The 21,740-nt window shown below is 28.8% G+C and overlaps 1 protein-coding gene across 4 annotated transcripts in view; it reads right to left on the reverse strand.

The window, feature by feature from the left end:
- Window positions 1-21,740, reverse strand: part of LOC107437447 (mitogen-activated protein kinase kinase kinase kinase 5) — a 71,196-nt gene that overhangs the window by 47,902 nt on the left and 1,554 nt on the right. For 3 of the 4 annotated variants that reach the window (XM_021147607.3, XM_071187852.1, XM_043045438.2), the window contains exons 2-6: window positions 13,446-13,503; window positions 12,629-12,719; window positions 7,712-7,776; window positions 6,371-6,517; window positions 5,622-5,694 (exon numbers count right to left, since the gene is read on the reverse strand). In XM_021147607.3, the coding sequence (XP_021003266.1) occupies window positions 5,622-5,694; window positions 6,371-6,517; window positions 7,712-7,776; window positions 12,629-12,719; window positions 13,446-13,503 (434 nt within the window). Of the gene's footprint in view, window positions 1-5,621; window positions 5,695-6,370; window positions 6,518-7,711; window positions 7,777-12,628; window positions 12,720-13,445; window positions 13,504-19,221; window positions 19,288-21,740 lie in introns of all 4 variants that reach the window. The other variant, XM_043045440.2, reaches the window with a different exon arrangement.

Consider the following 21,740-nt stretch of genomic DNA (forward strand, 5'->3'; position numbering starts at 1 on the left):
AAAAAAAAAACGAAACTTTTAGAGAATCCGAGTTTTTGATAAAAAGGCTGAAATTTGAAAGGCAAAAGCGAAAAAATCTAATCCCTGTATAAAGGTCAACCAGTTTTATCCCAAGGAAATGATTTTTTGAGAAAATTCAGAGGGAGGAATGAGGACTTCAATGCTTTCGCTCTGCGGAAAATTAAATTCCTCATAAAATATTTTAACTTGTTCAAAAATCAAAAAAATTTCCGCGGAAATTAGCGAGAAAAATGGAAAAATCTAAAAAGAGCGGAAATCTGCGGAAGAATCTCATCACTGGTATTGCTATGAGGCATAATCAATATTTTTTTTATAAATTGTGACAAGGTGTTATATTTTTTGTTTCTCGTATAATCGGTTAAATTTTGAATTATGTTCCAGGCTACATCCACCCTTTCACATTTTACTACTTCATCAGAGAAATTTTCAATCTGAAACAATGAAAATTCAGTTTCTATGAGATCTCATTTTTCACTATTGTCTTCCCCAAAGAGAACAAGGAAATATTCAATTGATTTATCATTTCTTAAGCTGATATATGCAATTTCTGCATGTAGCAGCACTTCCTCAATGAGAGGATATTTTTTTAACAATATATGAATATGAGAGGGAATAAAAATTCCTTACTCTCATAGAAAGTGTCAATTTCTTTTTTCGACAGAGAAACATTTTTCAAAAATAGTTTTGCTTGACTACCAATGCGTAAATCCTCATTGCACTTTTGTTTTTTTTATTTTTAAATTCAATTTGAAATATGCTTTCTGCTTCTTTAACAGCAATAGGCTTTTTAAAACAGACTATCAGACACAACAACAAAGATATTATCTCTCTTTGGAGACAGTGTATCATTGGTGAATCTGTCTGCAGTTTTAAATTAGAATTGCAGAATATGGGCATAACATTCTACAAAAAAAGCAAGTTCAGTTTTGTTGTTCAATTTTCAAACATTTTTTTGATGCTTCTACATTTTAGAAAAAAATAATTTTCTTTTTCAAAAAAAAAAAATCTTTAATGACTCCCATGGCTCCAGTGTTCTATCAACAACAGCTAATAGAGACAGCCATCTAGTTTAAACAAACTTTAAAATTTCGTGATTATCTAGGCCGCACAGCTTTTAACACTCTTTTAACATCTCAAAACGTTTTGAACTTTTTTTCAAGAAATAAAAACTCTTCTAAGCTAACAGATATTCACGGAGAAGCTTTTTTAGCAGGCAAATTTATCAGGTAACAAGAACACCTACACATAATTAACTTTGAATTTTTTTCCAAAATAAACTTTAGAACACCTTTATTAGTTCAAATCATTAAAGATGCATTATCAGATGAAAAAGCTATGCAATTTTTCCATGGAATCGAAAATTTTTGAAGTTCTTCATCCAATACCCTAAACATATTTTTGCCCGTAGCATCACCATCTAACTTAGGCAAACTCAATAGACGGGTTGTAATTTTTCAAACTGATTCATCGAAAAAAGAAAAAAAACGATCACAATAGGCAAAATTTTTTCAGTATTTGTATTGCTACCATCTCAGTAGCCAGGGCAAATTTGGAAATTTTCGAGATTTCTTTTAGTTCACTGGTTGTAATTTCTTCCAGGCAATTGATAATTGCTCCCATCCTTATTTGAGCACAGCCATATTTTTCAGCTATTTCAGAATCTGGGAACATCTGAAATAGCGGTAAATTGTGTTCAAGTAAAAATGTTGTAAATAATGTTTCCACATAAATAACATTATTATCTGATTTTGTCACATTTGTAATTTTGTAACATTTTGCAGAAGCATTAGCATTATCGAAATGGCACTTGCATTCTACATGGTGCGTGCAATCGTAGAAGCCGCCATGTGCGATTGAAAAATCACGATCGCATAGCATGCATAAACATGTTTTTCTGATATTTTAGACCGTTTTAGAACTGGCCATTGTTTAGCATATTTCTCACGAAATGCTTGATTATGGATTTGATTTGGTGTGGCATCTTAAAAAATTAAATAATCTCTTAATTCTCAATCGAACGCAGGCCAGGAAAGACCGATCACAAAATGTAAACATCCACCGAACTCCACTACGTTGCCAGATCCATAAAAATAAGTTTTTAAAAAAACCGTGCTTATGGCTCATTTTCTCCCTACGTTAACATGTGCTATGATGTCATATCACGTGACTGTTGAGATTTTGGTGCTCTTGAAAGCTTCTTCACTCCACTGTCCCACTCGTTCGTGTGTGTTTTTCTATGTGAGAGGAACACCTACGTAGTTTGCTATTGAGAATGCTCTTTTCTTAAGTGAGGGAAGTTTTTTCAGGGTTTGAGAGCGTGTTAAAAAGCGGAGTATTTGGGGTTTGAGCGGAGATAACGTAGCAAATCAGAGAAATTCCGGTCGAACCGGAGCAGTTGGCATGTCTGAAATATGATTACAAATCTAAATATCTACATTACATATCTAAATGCATTAGTTAAGAAACAAAAATACAGTTTTACAAGACACTAGTGAGACCAATAGTTTTATATGGCAGGAAATGCAGGGCAATTAACAAAGCAGATGAAGAGAAATTGATGACTTTCGAGAGAAAAATATTAAGAAAACTTTCAGGTGCAGTAAGAGAAACTAGAACCTGGAGAATTCATTACAACCATGAATTACAATCAAAATACAAAGAACCTAAAATAGTAAAAATTATCAAGGTTTCTCAAATAAGGTGGATAGAACATGTACATATTTGGATATAGCAATGAAAATCCTGTTAAAAAAATAATGTTCCAAATACCAGTGGAAAATAGAAAAAAATCTAGAACAAGATGGTTAGATAGAGTATAGAGGTGGTTAAAGGACTTGGGAGTTAATAAATTTCTAAATATAGCATGAAATCAATTATAAATTTTTTACAATTTTTAATTAAGAAACTATCTTTTATCTGGAAAATTACTTTTGCTTATGTAAAACCTGTGTTACCACTTCTTCCTATAAAAAAAAAATTCTTTCTAACGGGTTAACATTTTAATCAATATATTTTGAAGGGGATATTCTAAGTAAGGTTTGAGGGACACACCACCCTGTTTGCCTTTTGATCCCAATTTTGTCTCTTTAAAAAATTTCTTTGAGATTTCTCTATAATCCACTGAGTATAATGATCGACTTTTGTCCGTAGTTAATCTTCTTGACAATTATTCATTATTTTTTTTACATTTCAATATGATTTTCGCAATACCGATATTTTTAATATATTATTACACAAATTATGAATGTGTTCAATTTGTGACAATTTTATTATAAATCAACAACATTTTAAAAGTTTTTGGCAGCTACTTTTAGTGTTCTGTCCATTTCCATGGAGTTTTTCAAATTACAATATTTTTTACACAATGCTATAAGGACGTTGTAACATTAATTTATTTTTTTTGTTGCTATTTTCAAAAAGTTATACAAAATTCTATATATTTATATGATGTTCTTTGAATAACCATTTTTAGATATGCTTATTTCACAATGATTCCATTGTCTATCCAAAGCATTTTTAAATCTTTTTTGGGCAGCTACTTATATTTTTTGCCTGTTTCGATGATCCCTTTAAGATGTGCTCAATTTGCAAAAATTTTTCTATTTCTAAGTGATTTCAATTACAATTTTTTTAAATTCTGGTATTTTTATATGATGACACTCTTGGAGTTATCTTTTCTTCTTTTTTTGTTGATATTTCTGCATAGTTATTCAAATTTTTATATTTTTATTATGATGTTATTAAAACATACAAACTTTGAATTAGAATAATCACTTTTTGATGTGTTTGATTCATGGTTTCATTGTAAATTCCCAATATTTTTCAATAATATTTAAAGCAAAAAACTATTTCTTATGGAAGTTATTTATACAAGGTTATTATGCAAGATATATTAATTTTTGTACATCTTAAACTATCACAATTGCCAATTTAATAGTAAATTAGGGGTCTAATTACATTCGAATTAGGATAGCTCATTCCCTTTTAAAAAAGCAATTGTTTTGGCACATCATCCTACGATTCAAAAAACATTATAGCAATATTATTGTTATACATTTTGAAAGAAAACCCCACAGTCTATACACAAACTTTCATTTTAAATTAATCTAAGAAATTAAAGAAAATAAAACAATATAAACACATTATAGCTTTTTATACCAGACTAAATTATAGCTTAGATGCCAATTCTTCCATTTTATAGATTTTATTTTTATAGGAAAAACGGAAAAAAAACTTATACTTTCCTCATTCTTGGGTAAATACATTTAATTTAAAATTAATTTAAATACCATTACATGTAGGTAAATAAAATAAAAAAATACATAAATGCACAATAATATATGATGCAGTGTTAAAACACTAGCAAAGTATAAAAATGTACATTTGCATACAATGGATTTTTCAATTCTCTTTTTCCTCTTATCTGGGAAAATCTTTCTCGGAAAGGCCAAAAGTTGACAGGCATAATATAAGTACAAATTATTTTAGATTTTTAAAAAGATTTCAGGATGTGAAATTCATGTAAGACAAAAAGTCTTGCTTCTCTAATGGTAAAAAGCAATCTATACTTTTCAGGATAAATTGTAATATATTTTTAAGCAAATGCTTGAGTTTTACAATTTATAATTATACAGATTTAATACTTAAAAACTTAATTTCAATTTTTTACTTTAGCAAAAGAATGGATTGAAAAATATAAATAGCCAAACCCTGCAATTTTAAAAAAATTTCTTCAAACTCTCTATGCTTTCAATGTTTAAAAACCTTGATTTAGCAATTTTCTTGTTGCTCTTTCCTTGAACTTGAGTTTTTTTTTCTCCATAAATACAGTATAAAATCTAAAAAAATATACAAATAATAAAATTACAGAAAATTTGGTGATCAGATTTAAATTGTGGGATTTAATGTTTGATAGAGATTCATCCGGAATGACTTAAATGAAGAAAGCAGAATTTCTTATCTTCCGTTCGGTCTGTCTTGTGTTTAAGAGCTGCAGCATATTAATGAATTATCAATTAAAAATTAGTTATTGAAATTTTAAAACCTTTTTAATTGTGTCATTATAATAAAAATAAATATCAATATTACTAAAAGCAATTTAAAATAATATGTAAAGGCTGTCCAGAAAATAATTTAAGTTTTGATAGAGCCTAGGTAGAGATGAGCTAGTGACGCCATGCTTCTTCCAGACCACCCATAACTCAAAATGCATCAGGCTTGTGGCCTTTTAAGCATTTTTTTGGTAAGTTTAAGAAATGCACATTGATAATGTTATCAATAATTGGGTTGTTACTAGCAACAAAAAATCAAAAACCCATCAGTAACTTTATAAAATTTCTGGAAATAAACAATTATCAAAAGTGATCACATAAATGTCTCCAAAGAATAGTGAAGTAGTTGACAGCACAGTAAGAGATAAGCTAATGACAATACAGTTCTTAAATAGTTGAATTTGTTAACCATTAGAACAGAAGTAACAGATAGTATAAAAACTTAGTGAGAAATAGCTTTTAAATGTATACAACTTATGTTTTCCTTCACTTATATTTATATTTCAAAACCTAAGATACTTTCTAAATAGCTCTGGCATATTGCATTACCAATAAGGAGTTCCAATAAAAGATTTTCTTTTACTAATAGTTGCAGTAATTTGGGCTGAAACACCAAAATCAGCTGAAAAATACAAATTGAGAAAAACTATTATACACATAATCTTTAGTACACTAACATATATACATATACAAAATTTTTGAAATTCTTTTATATTTTCATTTATAAAAAAAAACCAAATTCTTAAACATGTACTTCCATAACAAAATTGAAATAACTTACAAATAGAAATAAAACAAGAGGCATTTTAAAGAATCTGACATGCAAGGTTCATCACAAAAGAGTCTTGAGAGTCAGGTTTCATTGTTTATGTGATCGTAAGCATTTAGAATAAAAATATTCACAGACTATTTTAAACTAAAATTTTAAGCTTTAAAAAAAGATTTTATGCTATAAATGATAATTATAACTAGCGTATATTTAATATTTTTAAACTTTTATTAAAACTTCACATCCAAATATCACTAAATCACTCAAAATTATGTAACTCAATAAAACATAATTGAACATTATATTTCTATTGCATTGTACAGTATAGTTAATTGAACAAGAAAGTACTTTTTTTTTTTTTTTTGGTATTACAGTATGGGACCCCAAATCCAGAACTCTCGGGACCTCAGATATTCTGAATTTCAGGTCTGAGCGTAAAATAGCAAATATTTAACATAATATGAAATAAAAAATGTATGTAATAATTTTTTCAACTCAATAATACTCAATATTAAAGGAAAACATTTACCTAACTTGACATCTCCATTTTCAGTCAATAAAATATTAGCTCCTTTAATGTCTCTGTGCATTTTCCCCAAAGAATGAAGGTATGCTAGTCCATTAAGAGTTTCTTGGCAAACATAAGCTATTTGATGCTCTGTCAAAGGACCTGTCACTAATATGGAAAATAATAGTATTTAAAAGGTGAAAATGTTAGTTTTTAAATTCATTTATATTTAAAGTTTTTTCTTCATGCTATGGATGCAAAGGTTTTAATAGAAGAGAAGCCATTATTGTTCAACAGTGGCAACTAAAAAATTACAAAGTTGCAAAAGCTCACCTATACATTCCTTTAGTAGCATATTTTAAGTAAAAAAAAATTTAAGTAGCTGCCTTGTTGGATAATCAAGACTCTGTTACAATAGAATTCTGATTATCCAACATCCCTCAGAACTAAGAGCCGCATATTTCTAATAAGGTTGCTAACAATTCCATTCAAAACTTCTTTTAACTTGCATTAACTTATAATGAGCAACAAAAAAAATGATCGTAAGAAGACACTAAGTGAGATTTGTAAATGGTAAATAGCATAAATGTGAAAAACTGTGTAAGACTCTCAACTAATGTCATTACAAATCGCGATTATGAAATAGCCCAATTACAAAATTTGATAAATAAATAGCTATAGATAGTTATAGCTGATCTGTAAATTGCATACAAGCTCACAGCAAAATATCTTTGAAAAATCTTTATTTAAATAGATATCCTACATAGATATGCATTGTATACATATGTTAATTGCTTGCATGTTAAATGCTTGTATGCATAAAAATCACCCATTGAAGTATCTCTGACTATCTAAGAGTTTCAGTTTAATGATTTAGTTATACTTGAAAAGAGTGGTCCCTATGTAATCCACACTTATTAAAAATATTTAACTAGAATACATTTTTAGGGGGTACATTGCACACAAAAATTATATAAAATGCAGTTAAATAGTTTTATAATTCTAAATATTTAACGTAAGAAGTGCAAAATTGGTCATTATATACTGGTGAACAGATTTCTTTCCAATTTTGTGCCAATAACAATTTGTATGGCTTACATATAATGCTGTTAAAACTTCTATTAAAAATTATGGTTCGGATCAAAGCTATTAAGCTTGAGAAAAAAACCGCTAACTAATAATTTGATTTCTTAAAAAAATATATGTGTAAAAAATATTCGAATGTCAAGTAAATTTTATTTACATTCCTTTTCTTCTTTTGCTAATGCACTGTACAAAAGATATGACTAAAACTATAGAAGAATATCTTCCATATTGTCATTGAAATAAACAAAACAAAAAAAAGAAAGAAAAGTAACTTACAATGATACATGTCTTGCAAACTTCCTCCACCACAATATTCCATGCAAATCCAAAGTTTATCCCGCCTATGAAAATATTTTTAAAATATAGAACTCCCACTTAAATATAATAAAATTAAGGCAGCATTAACAGCAAATATCAAAGATTATAAAGTTCATCAAGAGCAGGATTTTTTAAAAGTTAGAAATTTCAAAGAGCTGTAATTGGCTGCATGGAGCCAGAAACATATTATGGAGTGGAAAGTAGTGAAACCCCTTGTTAATTTCACCAAAATACAATTACCTTGGATTTCCAAATGTAAGCTAAGAATTTTTAGAAAATTTTCAAAAGCTAAAGTTGGGGGTCGACTAATAATCAGATCCACTAACATTAAAAAGCCTGGAGCGTGAGAGAGAGGGAAACAAAGCTGATTGAGATGATGACACAGGGTTGCCACAGAAAAAAAATGAGCAAAATACTGGCTTCCAGAAGCCTAAAGCATGAAAATAGTTGCCTAAAATTATGAAAATAGTCGCCTAAATAAGAACAAAAATTTTTCAATAATATGACTAAAATTTTATTAAATGACTTCAGTGTAATATATCATGATCCATTTAGTCAAGCTGATGGACAATATGATAATTTTTAAATAAACGTTAGTGTTCTAGCACTAAATTTTCATTTAAAAAAATTAGTACATTTGCAGAAAATTAAATACTTTTAAATGCTAGAATTAACTCAGAAAAATAATTTTTTGTTAAAAAAAACATACTCTTTCGAAAAATTTTTTCCTTTTATCAATAATTGATTTAACAAATATATATATATACATAAATTGAAAAGTGATTACTAAAATTCGAAATTCAAGCATCATAATATCATATTAAAAATTAGGTTCTTTAAAATCATACAGAATTTTGTAGCCATAACTGTTGAAAAGGCGATTGTGAAACGAAATAGATTCACAATGGAATCTGTGCAAATTGAGAGCATTAAAAAGTGATGACTCAAATTTGCAACTCAATATTTTTTTTTTTTTTTTAAGAAAAAAAAAATCATTATGTTCAGAAGCTACTGCTCCGCAGGTTGTCAACCTAATTTATGCTAAAAAAACATCGCTAAGAGAACAGAGAAGTCTCCCAATAGTCTCCCTTTCCTGAAAATAGTTGCTTTTTTAGCCCTTTCAGGCAAAAAAAAGTTGCCATAATTGCCTCAGGTCGAAAATAGTTGCATTTTCGTCACCTGTGGCAGCTCTTTATGACCACAATCCACACAGCAGTCTCTTTCTTCAGTCCTTCATAATACGTTACTTTGGCTTTCTGCTAAGTTAAACTGATGACGTTAAGGTCATTCTAATGCTAAGTAAAAAGCCTGGAGGATGAAAGGGTGAAACAAAACTGGTTGATGATAGGACACCAAACAACATTGTTTGTCTGAAATGTGTGTGGCGTAGAAAGTGGACACATTTTTATTTCTAAATGTAGCGTACTTTTTTTTACTTCAGTTTATATTTTTTTTTACTTCAGTTTTCAGTGAATTTCTAAATCACAAGTGGCTCATACATGGATGGGCTTATATTCGGAAATGTATGGCACAATTTTCATATTATCTAAAAATAAATAAGTGCTATGTTATGTATTATGTTACATAATTTTAATGCCTAAACAAATAAATACACAGAAAATCTCAGTTTATACCTCCATCAATAGCAAATAAGTTTTCAGATTTATCAGACACTTAAAGATATAATCAAAAGTTTGCTGTAATTCTTCACTACAAGTCTGTTATTCAGCTTGTAGTAAATTTAAATTAACTGTGCTATTTCTCAGGAAAATATTTGGAGAAAAAAAACACTATGATATGCTGTAAAGGAATTTTAAGATTTAGAATAGGATATATAGGATTTTTAGAACCAATTATGAGCTTGAAAAATATTAGAAAAACAAGCCTACCAATATTTAAGGTAGTTGGATGAATCTAAAGTTGAAAGACACAAGTGATGATCAATTTTACTTATTTAACCATCATCCTGATTAAATTTAGTGAAGATCATTGTAACAATAAAATGCATCTTTTTCAATGCAGAAATTTGGAATTTCACATTTTTATTTTTTGCTCCATAAACCGCCTTAAAGTTCAGAGAAGAACTCATAGTTGCATTTAACAAAAAGTTCAGAAGTTGGTGGAGTTCACATCTATATTTACAATAGACTCTAGATTAAATATGATTTAACACTTGCTTAACTAGTATGGAATTCGAAATATATATAATGAAATTAGCAATGCTTCTTTCAAATGAATATAGTAAGGGATTTTACGTGTACTAAAACTACTGCACAGTATGCAAGCTAATATTACTAGAACTGTATTGTGCAAAAAAAAATAGAAGCATGACATTCGTATACCACAAACTTTCTAACGTGAGAGGGAAACTATAATTTGTAAAGGTATGTCATTCAATAAAATCCTTCTAATTTAGAAAATAAATAACATCAAATGTGTTATAATTAGAACCAGTTCATATTTCTTCCATCTAAGGTTGGCAAGTTTCTGCCGAGGTGGTTAAAACCACTGGTAGAAACCGATTATAACCGGCACGGCAAAAACCCTTTTCTGCCACTTTTGTAGCAGAAACTGACAGAAATTCAGAAAATGACATAAAGTAAGTACTGAGATTTACATACAATGGATAATTCATAGGAAAAACAATTAAATGTTAAGCAAAGTACAATTTATTTACAAAATTATCACCATTCAAAATCAAATATTACATTGTTTGCACTCTGCTGTTATCTATAACAAAAGACAAGTTTTGATGCAGTTTCTGAACCTAAGCAGTTTCTCAATTTGCTATGCACGAACAAAAAATTTGCGAAGATTCTCTCAAGTCCAGCAGAACTAGCAGGCATTGCCATCAAGGAACAAGCAAGATTTGTGAAACTTTCATCTATTGTATATTTTTTTAAATTGAACCACCATGTAGCAGCAGGAGTAGTTGTTAAAACTTGACTGGAAAAATAAGTTTCAGAAAATGGGGCCGATTTGTTTCGCAAAGCTATGACATAAGGTACAAAATCTGGGTTAATATTGGCGAGTAAAATTCTGGCACTTTCTTCTTGAGCACATGATAATTTCAATCCCAAATACTTTGGATGCTAGCAAATGATAATCAGTAACTGCATGTCTAAATCTGTATGTAAACAAAATGTCATTAAGCAATTACTAGAACTAATATAGACGTTTTTTTAGTTTCTGCCAGTTTTTATGGGGTATAACCAGTTTCTGCTACTGGCATGGCAAAAACCAGTTTCTGCCGGCAAAAAACTAACCCTGCTTCCATCGGTAGTGGAGTGCGGTCAGTGAGGATATGTACAACTAAGCCCCACCACCCATACATGAGAGCGTTACTTTTAAAAAGTAACGAGTAAAAGTACAAGTACTTTAAGCAAGAGTAACGAGTAAAAAGATTTCATTTTAAAAAGTAACAAGTTAAAAATACAAGTACAAAACAAAAAAAGTAACGATTTTAAAGTACATTTCTCGAAAAACAAAACAATTTAAGTTAAATTAAATTTCATTGAAAAATGTAAGAAAAATTCATTTAAAATGCAAGAAAATGTTACAAAATTCATTAAAATAGTGAACATCAAACCAGAAATCAAATTTCAATGTCTGCATATAAAAAGGCGTTTTAAATAAAATAATTAACTTAAATTGTGACTAGTTATGTTAAATTTTATTAAAACTGTTATATTCTTAGAAACTTTATTTTTGCTTTCGTAATTTGCAGCAATAAATTAATAAGTTGAACAAATTTGATAGCATTATAATTTTCGTTTAAAGAAATAAGTAAAAAAAAAAAATTTGTACTCTCATACAGGTAACCCCTTGAAGTCCATTAAAGTAAAAATTATATTTCCTTTTTATAAAAGTTCAAAAAAAGTTTTTAACAATTAAAAATTGAGCTCAAAAGTTGTACTTTTAAATGTATTCATTTGATGAACTAAATGTTTTTATAGTAACATTCAATAAAAGGGAAAAAGTAAATTTTGTTCAAAATCAGGGAAATAATAATAAGGGAATGATCAGGGAAACTTTAATGATAAACATATTTTAAATAAAGTATAATTTTATATCAAAAAAATTCCATTTTTGTGCAAAAAGTGTTTGGTTTAGTAACATCAAATAAACTATTGAAATTATTTGGAAAAACATATAGTTGACAAAAATGTTGCTTGTCAAAATTAAATAAATGGATTCAGGCATTTTTGAAAATGAAAATAATTTGATTAATTTTACATACAGTTTTTTAAAAAGATAATGTCTGCAAAGTACTTTACTCCTGTTCTTCGTCTCAAACCAAACTAAATTATAAAATGTGAACAAAAAATCTTAATCTATGCTTATTGGCTAAAGGCATTATGCATAAGAAGGAAAAAAAGCTTATTTTTTAAATCGATGGAGAAGTTAAAATACATCAAATTTGCTACTTAAACAAAACTATTTTCAAAAGGGAAAAAAAAGCTGCACGCCTACCAAAAGAAAAGTGATACTGCTACCGATCCAAAATCATAAGACTCTCAATAGTTCACTTCCTCTTTCCCTACTAGCCGGCTACTACTACTAAGAATATTTCCAGGAGCGTTTGTGGAAGCAAGCTGCCAAAACCCACAAACTCAGATATAACTCATACAGGACAATAGAGGTGTTTTAAGGGGAAACAATGCTTGTGAAAATCTCAAATTATCACAGGGTAATTTAATTTTGCACCTTAAAAACCTTCAGCAAATTTTTGAGGAAGTATTCAAAGTGTGAAATGCGACTGCATATAGAAGTGTACAATATATGATGCCTCAGAGAAAGAACTTGTCCAATAAAAGTTATTCAAGAAGTCCACTTTAGCTGCATATACACATTAGCCCCTTTCGCCTTATTTACCTTAAATAACTGCCATAATATGCTACAATGTTTGGATGGCGACAGCCCTTCATCATGAGAATCTCTTGCTGAATGATGGCAAAGTCATCACCTACAATTGAAAAAAAAGGGTTTAAAACTATAATGTAAGTAACCATAGTACAAACAAAAAATAAATTTTTAAAAATTACCAAAAAACAAAATGATTATTAAGTAACATATGCCTTAATACTAAAAACTTCACTACCACATTTATTAAAAAAAATTTTATATATACATTGTTTTTTATACAAAAAAGTTGGAGCAAATTATATGCTTTCTAAAAAAATATAATTTAATAAATTTAATGTGAATTTTTTTCAAAAAAAATTATTGTTAAAAAAAATTATTAGTAAAAGCATTTAAATCCTGCTTATTTTTTATAATTTGCATATTCTTTACAAACATTGTTACAATTGCAATCATGCTACTATCAGCAACAAAGTAGATCATAAACGTTTAGTTAGAACCTATTAAGTAAATCTTTGACTTTAAATATTCTTATTTCTTTTACTTTTTTAATCTTTTTTTCCTTATACTCCTTTTATTCAATTACATTATCACGCAAAACTTAAAATTATTTTGAATCTGTAGGTATCACATGCGTATAATTAAAGTAACCATAAAGTTAGATGCCAGATCTCTATTTAAACTTATTTTTTAGATTGTTTTTTAAATGGCAAGAAATTGACAAAAGCATTGTTAAAAATCATTTTACAAAATTTTATCTTTTTTTAAAAAAGAAAGAATTAATTCACATAACAGATTTTCACATGAATAACAGATTTAATTTATATACCTGGTTCAAGTTTGATGACTTTGACGGCAACCAACTCCCCAGATGTAATTTTACGAGCCTACAATACAAATATACAGACTTCCATTAAAGAAAGATAAGGAAAAAATAAGGAAGTTTCTTAAGGGTCATTTCCCTGTAATAATTATAAGCCTAAAAATTTATGACTAATAATCCTAATTTTATTTATTTTAACTAGTTTAGTGAAATATGAAACATCAGGATTATTAAACTTATTTAACAAACAGTGGTAGTTTAAATTTTATGAAGGAAACAAATAATATTTATATTATAAATATTTAAATTTTTCCTACAATTCTTTGGAAGACTTAGTGAACTAGTTTATTAAAAGGATATTCTGGGATAGGATATTTCGGCAAAATTAAAGCCTTTTATTACTGAATCTAGAATAAGGAAATCATGTGATATCATTAATATTTGACAAAACAACGTTTTGATCAAAGTATGTTAAAAACAAACATAAAAATCTGCAGATTCTTTTCCATACATAGGAAGAAAAAAAAGAATTCTTTCCTTCCCTACCCATTCTTGACCTAAAGATAAAAAATAAACAATTTAGCCCTGTGGCAGAATTTGTTTGGGCTTTCTGCGACAAATCTCTCTAGCACTAATATCTTTCTGCAAGATATTTTTAATAATAAATAATATAATATGTTATTTACTGTTATCAAATATATATATGTAAGATACTTTTAATAATAACTAATATATATGTTATTAATTAAATTTAAAGTAACAAACATTGTATTCACAAAGAAAAGCATATTTGGATATAATAAAATTGTATGTATTTTTTTTAAAATGATTATGTAATATATTTTTTTATTCTAATCATCTCGGGCGATATTGTCACATTTTGTGAGAGGAAAACACACTAATTATTTCGTTTTTTTGCCTTTCGTAAATCATCATCACGTAAAAAAATAATTAAAAATCGTAAAATCCGTGAAAGAGAAGAAAACTGAAATGAAAAAAACACGTTAAAACTAATCATTCACGCTAAAATTAATCATTTCTTCCCCTCTGGAAGGGAAAAAAATTTCTGCAGAAAAGAAATTTTTGCTTCAATATTCTTTATTTTTCATTTTTCTCAACTAAGAATCAAAAAATTACGAACATTTCTTTCCCCTCCGATGCACGAAAAAGGCACCCTTTAAATATAATTTTAAAGAAAAAAAAATTTTCGAACATTTTTGTAGAAAGAAAACCAAAATTTATTACTTTCTAAAGAAAAATTCTTTCAGTGAGAACTCTGTAACCTTCTGCAACATTGTCGCCATGTCACCACAATTCTGCCACAGGGCAATTTAGTAAACTTATGTATAGCAAACAGGCTTTTTGACAATCAGTTTTCTTTTATTTGATTATATTCATAATGTATTCCACTGAATCAGGATCAAACTGCATAGATTATGCATAAAAATAAAAAAGCTCATTGCAACCTAAATTGTTAGCAATTTTTTTCTACTCAGCTTGCTTAAAATAACACCAGTGAAAAAACTATAACTTATTTATATCTGGCTTATAATTGACCAGTAAAAAACTAGTAAAAACAGAAAAAAATAAAAACCAGGTATCAGTTTAGAATTCTGGAGTATAGCTGAGTACTCTGCTCCTGGGGATTATATCAGAAGACTGGCCCGCCAAATAGGGGTTGGGCGTAGGACTAACAACCCTACACCGCAAAAAAAAAAAAAAAAAAACACTGTTACGAAATCTCAAGAAGAAATATACCCCAAGCTGACTACAAGGAGACGATTAAGTAAAGACTTTAAGGACTTGAGAATTGGATCATGAAACATTCGTTCTTGATATAGGAATAAAGGACTGCAACTGCTAATTGAGAAAGTTCTCCCTAGAAATAAAAAAGGGCATGGCACTGCCTCTCAAAAAAGGGCAATACAAGTTTTGAGAGGGCGCTCATTCAAGACCATAAAATTTATCAAAATGTGTAATATTATGCAATAACTAAATTTGATCTTCAACAACTTTTAAATTACCCTCTTATACTACTTTATGCATATATTTCAAAAAATGATTCTCTCCCTTTATCAGAATAAGAGAGAAATTTGTAGTTTATAAAAACAATTAAAGTCACGCCAATATATAATCTCTGGGCATAATTTTCTTTTTTTAAAAATGTCAACTAAAAAAAATTATTAGTTGATAAACAACTTGAAAGGTTTTGATATAATTTAACCTGAAAATTATGAGAAAATGAACATTTAAAGTTGCATTTTTCTTTTAAAAAAAAAGCTATTTATTATAAAATTTAAAACCACTAAAAAATGTATTAATATCCCCTATGAAAAAAAGAGATACTAATGAAAATTTAACAAGTTGAGAATAATCCTAAGAAAGTAAATACTTGTTGTAGTAATCAGAATTAAACTTATAAACACAAATAATTTTACTAGTCTGTGAATATTATTTAAACAGTGAATTAGTTTTTTTTAAAAAATGGAATATGAATAAAAAGGCAGTGTTTTTATGGGATGGGTAGCGTATTTAAAGAAAAGGACAAAAAAGGCCCATTCATAGAGATCAAAGAGCAGACAGGATGAAACGCCCTTCTAAAAATGCTTAAAAAGAACACTTCTAATAAAGCAGATTGATTATTATAGAATTGATATACTAGCTATGCAAGAGATCAGATTGATAGGAGAAAGGAATAATTGAAAAGAAAAACCATGTGATTGTCTCAGGGTTGGGTTTTTGACGTCAAAAAGTGGTTTTTGACATGACAAGGGTATAATAATGGTTTAAACCGTCAAAAATGTCAAAAACTGAAGTTTGCCAAGAAAATATATAAACTTCAAAACTACCAACAGTTGCCATGCATTATATTGAAATTTAATTATACTATAGGTAATCAGCAGGTTTTAAAATATTTTTTAATTAAAATTAAGGTAAAATAACAGATTTAAAATCTCAGAAATTTATATTCAAATGCATGTGCAGAAAAATTTTGCACAAAAATTGTTTAAATATTTATATTTAAAAAAAAAATTTTTTTTTTGATACTTAAGAAAATTAAAAGTTTATTACTATGCATTTTTGACATATAAGGAACATATAACTAATATTTATAAGGAACTTACAAGTTATGTTGTATAAATACAAACTTGATACAAGTGTATGAAAAAAAATTTTAATGTTATACCGAATATCTTTATTATCCAGTATGTTAATTTGAATTTAAAAGTAGTTATATTTATGAATAATGATAAATATAATTCATATTGTTTATTATATTTATTTATAATTATTACACTTATCATTTTAAAACAATTTTTATCTCTTAATTTTTTTTTCTCCACTTGTATTAAGAATACAAATAATGCATATCTTGAAAGCAAGAAGTAATTATTCAACAGCTGAATATTTAGATATTCAACAAAACTATATAGTATTCAGCAAAATGAAATTCACAAGTATTTGGATAAACTAAATTTTCAGCATAGTAAATGAATAGGCTGAATATACTGTAAATCGACACTAACTACTCTGTGTATTTAACAGAAAGCACTTAAATTTGTATTGTCTTATGTTAAAAAGATTATTAAGAAGATTTAAAAGAATATTAAAAAGATTTTTCTTTAAAAGAAGATGTCTAATGTACAAAACTGCTAATGTTTATCTTTAAAAATGTCTAATTTTTAGTATAATCTATACTATACACTAAATTTGGTTATAAATAAATTTCTTAATAATATCACTGCAGATTTTCAATAACACATGAAAATGAATACATAATATTACAAAAGATGTGAGTTTTCAAAAGTACAAGATTTTGGTTACTATTCAAAATATAAGTGTTTCTTCAAAATTTTAAATTTATTTTTTCTAGAACATATTTAGAAACACTATCCTTTATAAAAAATATATAAATTTTATGTATTAATTAAATTTCACATATGAATATAGGTTTTTGACATTTTCAACATTTTTGACAGTGAGGTTTTTGACGTGACGGTTTAAACCATGGTTTAAACTGTCAAAAATTGTCACATGTCAAAAACCTGCAAACCCTGGATTGTCTATAGCTGTGATAAAAACAGGCACATATTTGATACTGGCTTTATACTGAGTAAACGAATAAGAACTTTTCTAATTGACTTTGTAACAAAGTCACCAAGGTTGTGTAAAATTAGGATAAAAGGAATCATCTTTAATTATAGTTTTAATAACTTACATGCTCCAATGGTGGTAGATACAGTGTTTTCTTTACAGAAAAAAAATGGGAGAGAATTTCTCACCCTTTCTCAAAAACAGGGTGAGATTTCAAAAAGTTAAGTGAGATTTCTAAAAATTAAAAAAACACGAATAGACTTGGAAAAAAATATTTCTTTAATTATAATACATTTTTAACATCTTATTTTTAAAGCATTGAATATTTTTGCTGCATTATCATATGGAAAAGGTTCTATATCTACTTTTTCATCAGCTATTCTCATTAGGTTGCTCAAATGCTTATCAGTGAATCTGTTATGATATTTCGTCTCAATACCGTTTTGGGTGCTAAATGACCTTGCAACAGATGCTAAACTATTCGGAATCACTAAGTAAATTTGTAGCATTGTGCACACACTTTCCTATCCTCCACATCTGCCAACATAGGCTTTTCAGTTATTTCTGCTATAGAATAATGAAGTTATTTCCATGTTCATACTTCATGCTAGATCTTCCAACATAGTTTTCACAGCCTTCAACTTTTACAAATTGCTGTAAATTGTCGATGAGGGAGTTTGGTAATTCGTTCACAGCTAAAAATAGAGCTGATTTTAAATAACTTATTATGAAGGACTCATTTTTCTTCTCAACTGAATTTTTATTTATCTAAAAAATATCCGTATTTGTTTCGCTTTGATCGCTTCTATCGACATTTGTTTCATTTTCATTTGTCCGTTACAGAGTAGAAAATGTTGACTTAACAAGGTATTACACAAAAAATTTAAACGTCTTATATGAACCTTACCTACGGTGAACACGTGATTGTAGACAAATGTGTTTTGAAAAGGGTTCCGTGATTCGGGGGGGGGGATGTTCCGCTGTTCGCACCAGTTCCGAATATGAACAATACTGATAAATAGGAAAGCTAGATAAGAAGGACCAATGTTGAAAATAATGAAAGATCAAGGAAGAAAAGTGAAATGGATTTTATTTAAAATGGCAGAAGTTGATATTTTTTTCCAAAATTCACGAGATTTGCCATTTTGAAATTGATTAATAGAGTGCAAGAACTTCTCGCATTAATTACTTTTTAATGCGAGAAAAGAAAAAAATTTGCGAGATTATCGCGTTCTCGCGCTGTAGTCAAAACACTGTAGATAGGTAGGTACTTTATTTACGTAACACTAGAGCTACACAATGGGCTATTCTAATGGAGGACAACGATAGTTGGGTAAAGGAGCTCCTCTATGAGGAAATACAAGCACTGTATGCATCTTGCCCAAAAAACAATGTCAAAATCATGGTGGGCAATGCAAATGCAAAAATTGGTAAGGAAAAGGAATTTAGACCAATTATCGGTATCTGTAGCCTTCATGACATATCAAACGACAATGGAGTGTGACTTACTGATTTTGCAGCAGGCATTCATATGGCTATATCAAGCACAATGTTTCAGCATAAAAGACTTCATAAAATGACTTGGAGTTTACCTGATGGAGGCACTTACAATCAAATTGATCATTTCTTAATTGATTCAAGACACAAGGCATACATACTGGATGTAAGAACTTATCGTGGTGCTCACCTGGATTCCGACCATTTTCTGGTCAAAGCAAGACTTTTAAATTCTCACAGGACTGGCGGTGAATGTCTGAAAAAATATTATTGTGGCTGGCTAAAGAGTGAGACGATTAAGATAAAATTTTAGAAAGAGCTAGAATATATTAATGATGATATTATTGATGAAGAGAGTATAAATGGAATACATTGAGGAAAACAATCATTCAAGTTGGTAAAAAGTTGTGGAAATCGTTAAGAAAACACAAAGGAAGGACTGGTTTGATAATGATTGTTTACGTCTACAAAAAGAAAAAAAATGAGGCATATGACAAAATGCTGAGCAAGATGTAAGAGACATTCAAGAAATTCAGTGATAGCATACTAAGATGAAAGAAGAATTCTCAAAACAAAAAAATATAAATTTTTCGAGGATCTCTTTAAAAATTTTGAACATTTGAGAGATACTAAAGAAAACAGAGCTTTCTTTCAGAAAATCATCCACAGGTGTAAAGAATTAAAACCAAGAATTACCTCATGTCGTAATAAGGAAGGAGTAATTTTGAGTGATAGAAGAGGTGTTAGAGATGGAATGAACATTTTGATTGTCGACTGAGAAGAGACAACAATGAATGTGAGATACATACAGAAAACATGCTAACTTTCAGCCAAAATATGACTGAACCACCATCATTGGAAGAAGTAGCTGAATGTGTTAATAAACTTAAAGACAATAAAGCACCTGGTCCTGATGCTATTCCATCCGAATTGCTGAAAAATGATGGAATTGAAGTTACTAAGTACATACATAACTTAATAAAACTAATTTGGGATCAGGAAATAATCCCTGGGGAATGGAAAATGAGTGTAACCTGTGTAATACACAGGAAAAGTGATCTACTTGAATGCTCTAACTATAGAGGTATTAGCTCGCTTTGTACTAGTCATAAAATATTTTCAAATATTAGATTCAACAAACTTTCTCCATTTGTGGAAAAACTAGTTGGAGACTATTAAGGTGGATTTAGGAAAGGAAGAACCACCACTGACAAATATTTAACACTCGACAGATTCTGGAGAAGACGAAAGAATTTTGAATAGATACACATCATCTTTCCCTTGATTTTAAAGCTGCCTACAATAGCATCAATAGAAAAGCGGTCGTTGCAGCTTTGAGCAAATTAAAAGTGTCTAAAAAGTTATTTAGGTTGATTTGCTTAACACTAAATGAACTAAAATTAGAGTCAAAATACAGAATAATCTGTCAAACCCAATGGCATTAAATAATGGTCTGTGACAGGAGAGTGCATTGGCATGCCTACTCTTCAATTTAGCACTAGAAAAATGGATAAGAAATTCCAACATTAACACCAGGGAAAATATTTTTAATAATTCTGTACAAGTGTTGGCCTTTTATGATGACATAGACATTATTGCTAGAGCACCTATAGCACTAAGACAGGCTTCTATTTTTTTAGAGGAAGCAGCTCTCAAGATGGGCTCGAGAATAAATGAGAACAAAACTAAATATTTATCCAGTACTAAAACAATCTTCAATAACATCCACTTTGAGATTGAAAAATATAAATTTGAGGTTGTTGACAATTTTGTTTACTTAGGTTCTGTAATCAATAACAAGAACAATATTACAATGGAAATACAAAAGAGAATCACTCTATAGCCAATAGATGTTTCAATGGAATTTAAAAATACATAAAATCTAATGAAATTCATAGAAAAACAAAAGCTTTATTCTATAAATCTCTTTTGATCAATTTTAACATATGCTTGTAAAACCTGGACCATATCTTGTATGGATGAGGTTATGTTGGGCCCCTTTGAGAGAAAGGTCTTGAGAAGTATTTTCGGAGGAATTCAAAAAAATGGTGGTGGTTAAGAAGAACTAATTTAGAGCTTTATCACTCATATATTGAACCTGGCATTATTAACTCAATTAAATGACAAAGAATAAATGAGTTTTTAATGTCAGACCAATTGGCACATTAAAAAAATGCAGGCCGTATTTAAGATGGATAGATGGCCTAGAAAAAGACCTTTTGGTCTTAAAAGTTAAAAACTGGAAAATGTAAGAAGGAAAAAGGTTGGCCTGGAATCTTGAGAAGGCCAAGGTCCACCTCGGGCTGTCGAGACATTGATGATGATTATTAGTTTAGAATTACCTAAATGCATAGATTACGCATTAAGTTATAACTGATTTTTTTTATTCATATACCAATTTATCTACTTAATATATTAACATTCTAAAGAATTAATCTGTGGGGAGAGTGGTTACAGACCATGTCAACCCTCATCTATGAAAAGGTACCCCAACATAGAGTCGAGTTAACATGTCTTATATACTAGTGAATTGTAGTTGTAANATATAAGATCAAAACACATAAAGTGAAACTAAATTTAAAATGAGCAAAACTAAATATTTTTTTTTAAAAAAATGCTAGATAAAAATGTCTTTATCAACTAGTTACGTAATTACCTAGTAACTAAGTAATATCTTAGTATTAGACAATAATCTCCTAAAATTGACAA

The sequence above is a fragment of the Parasteatoda tepidariorum genome, chromosome X1 (genome assembly GCF_043381705.1).
Source record: "Parasteatoda tepidariorum isolate YZ-2023 chromosome X1, CAS_Ptep_4.0, whole genome shotgun sequence".
NCBI classification, from domain to species: Eukaryota; Metazoa; Arthropoda; class Arachnida; order Araneae; family Theridiidae; genus Parasteatoda; species Parasteatoda tepidariorum.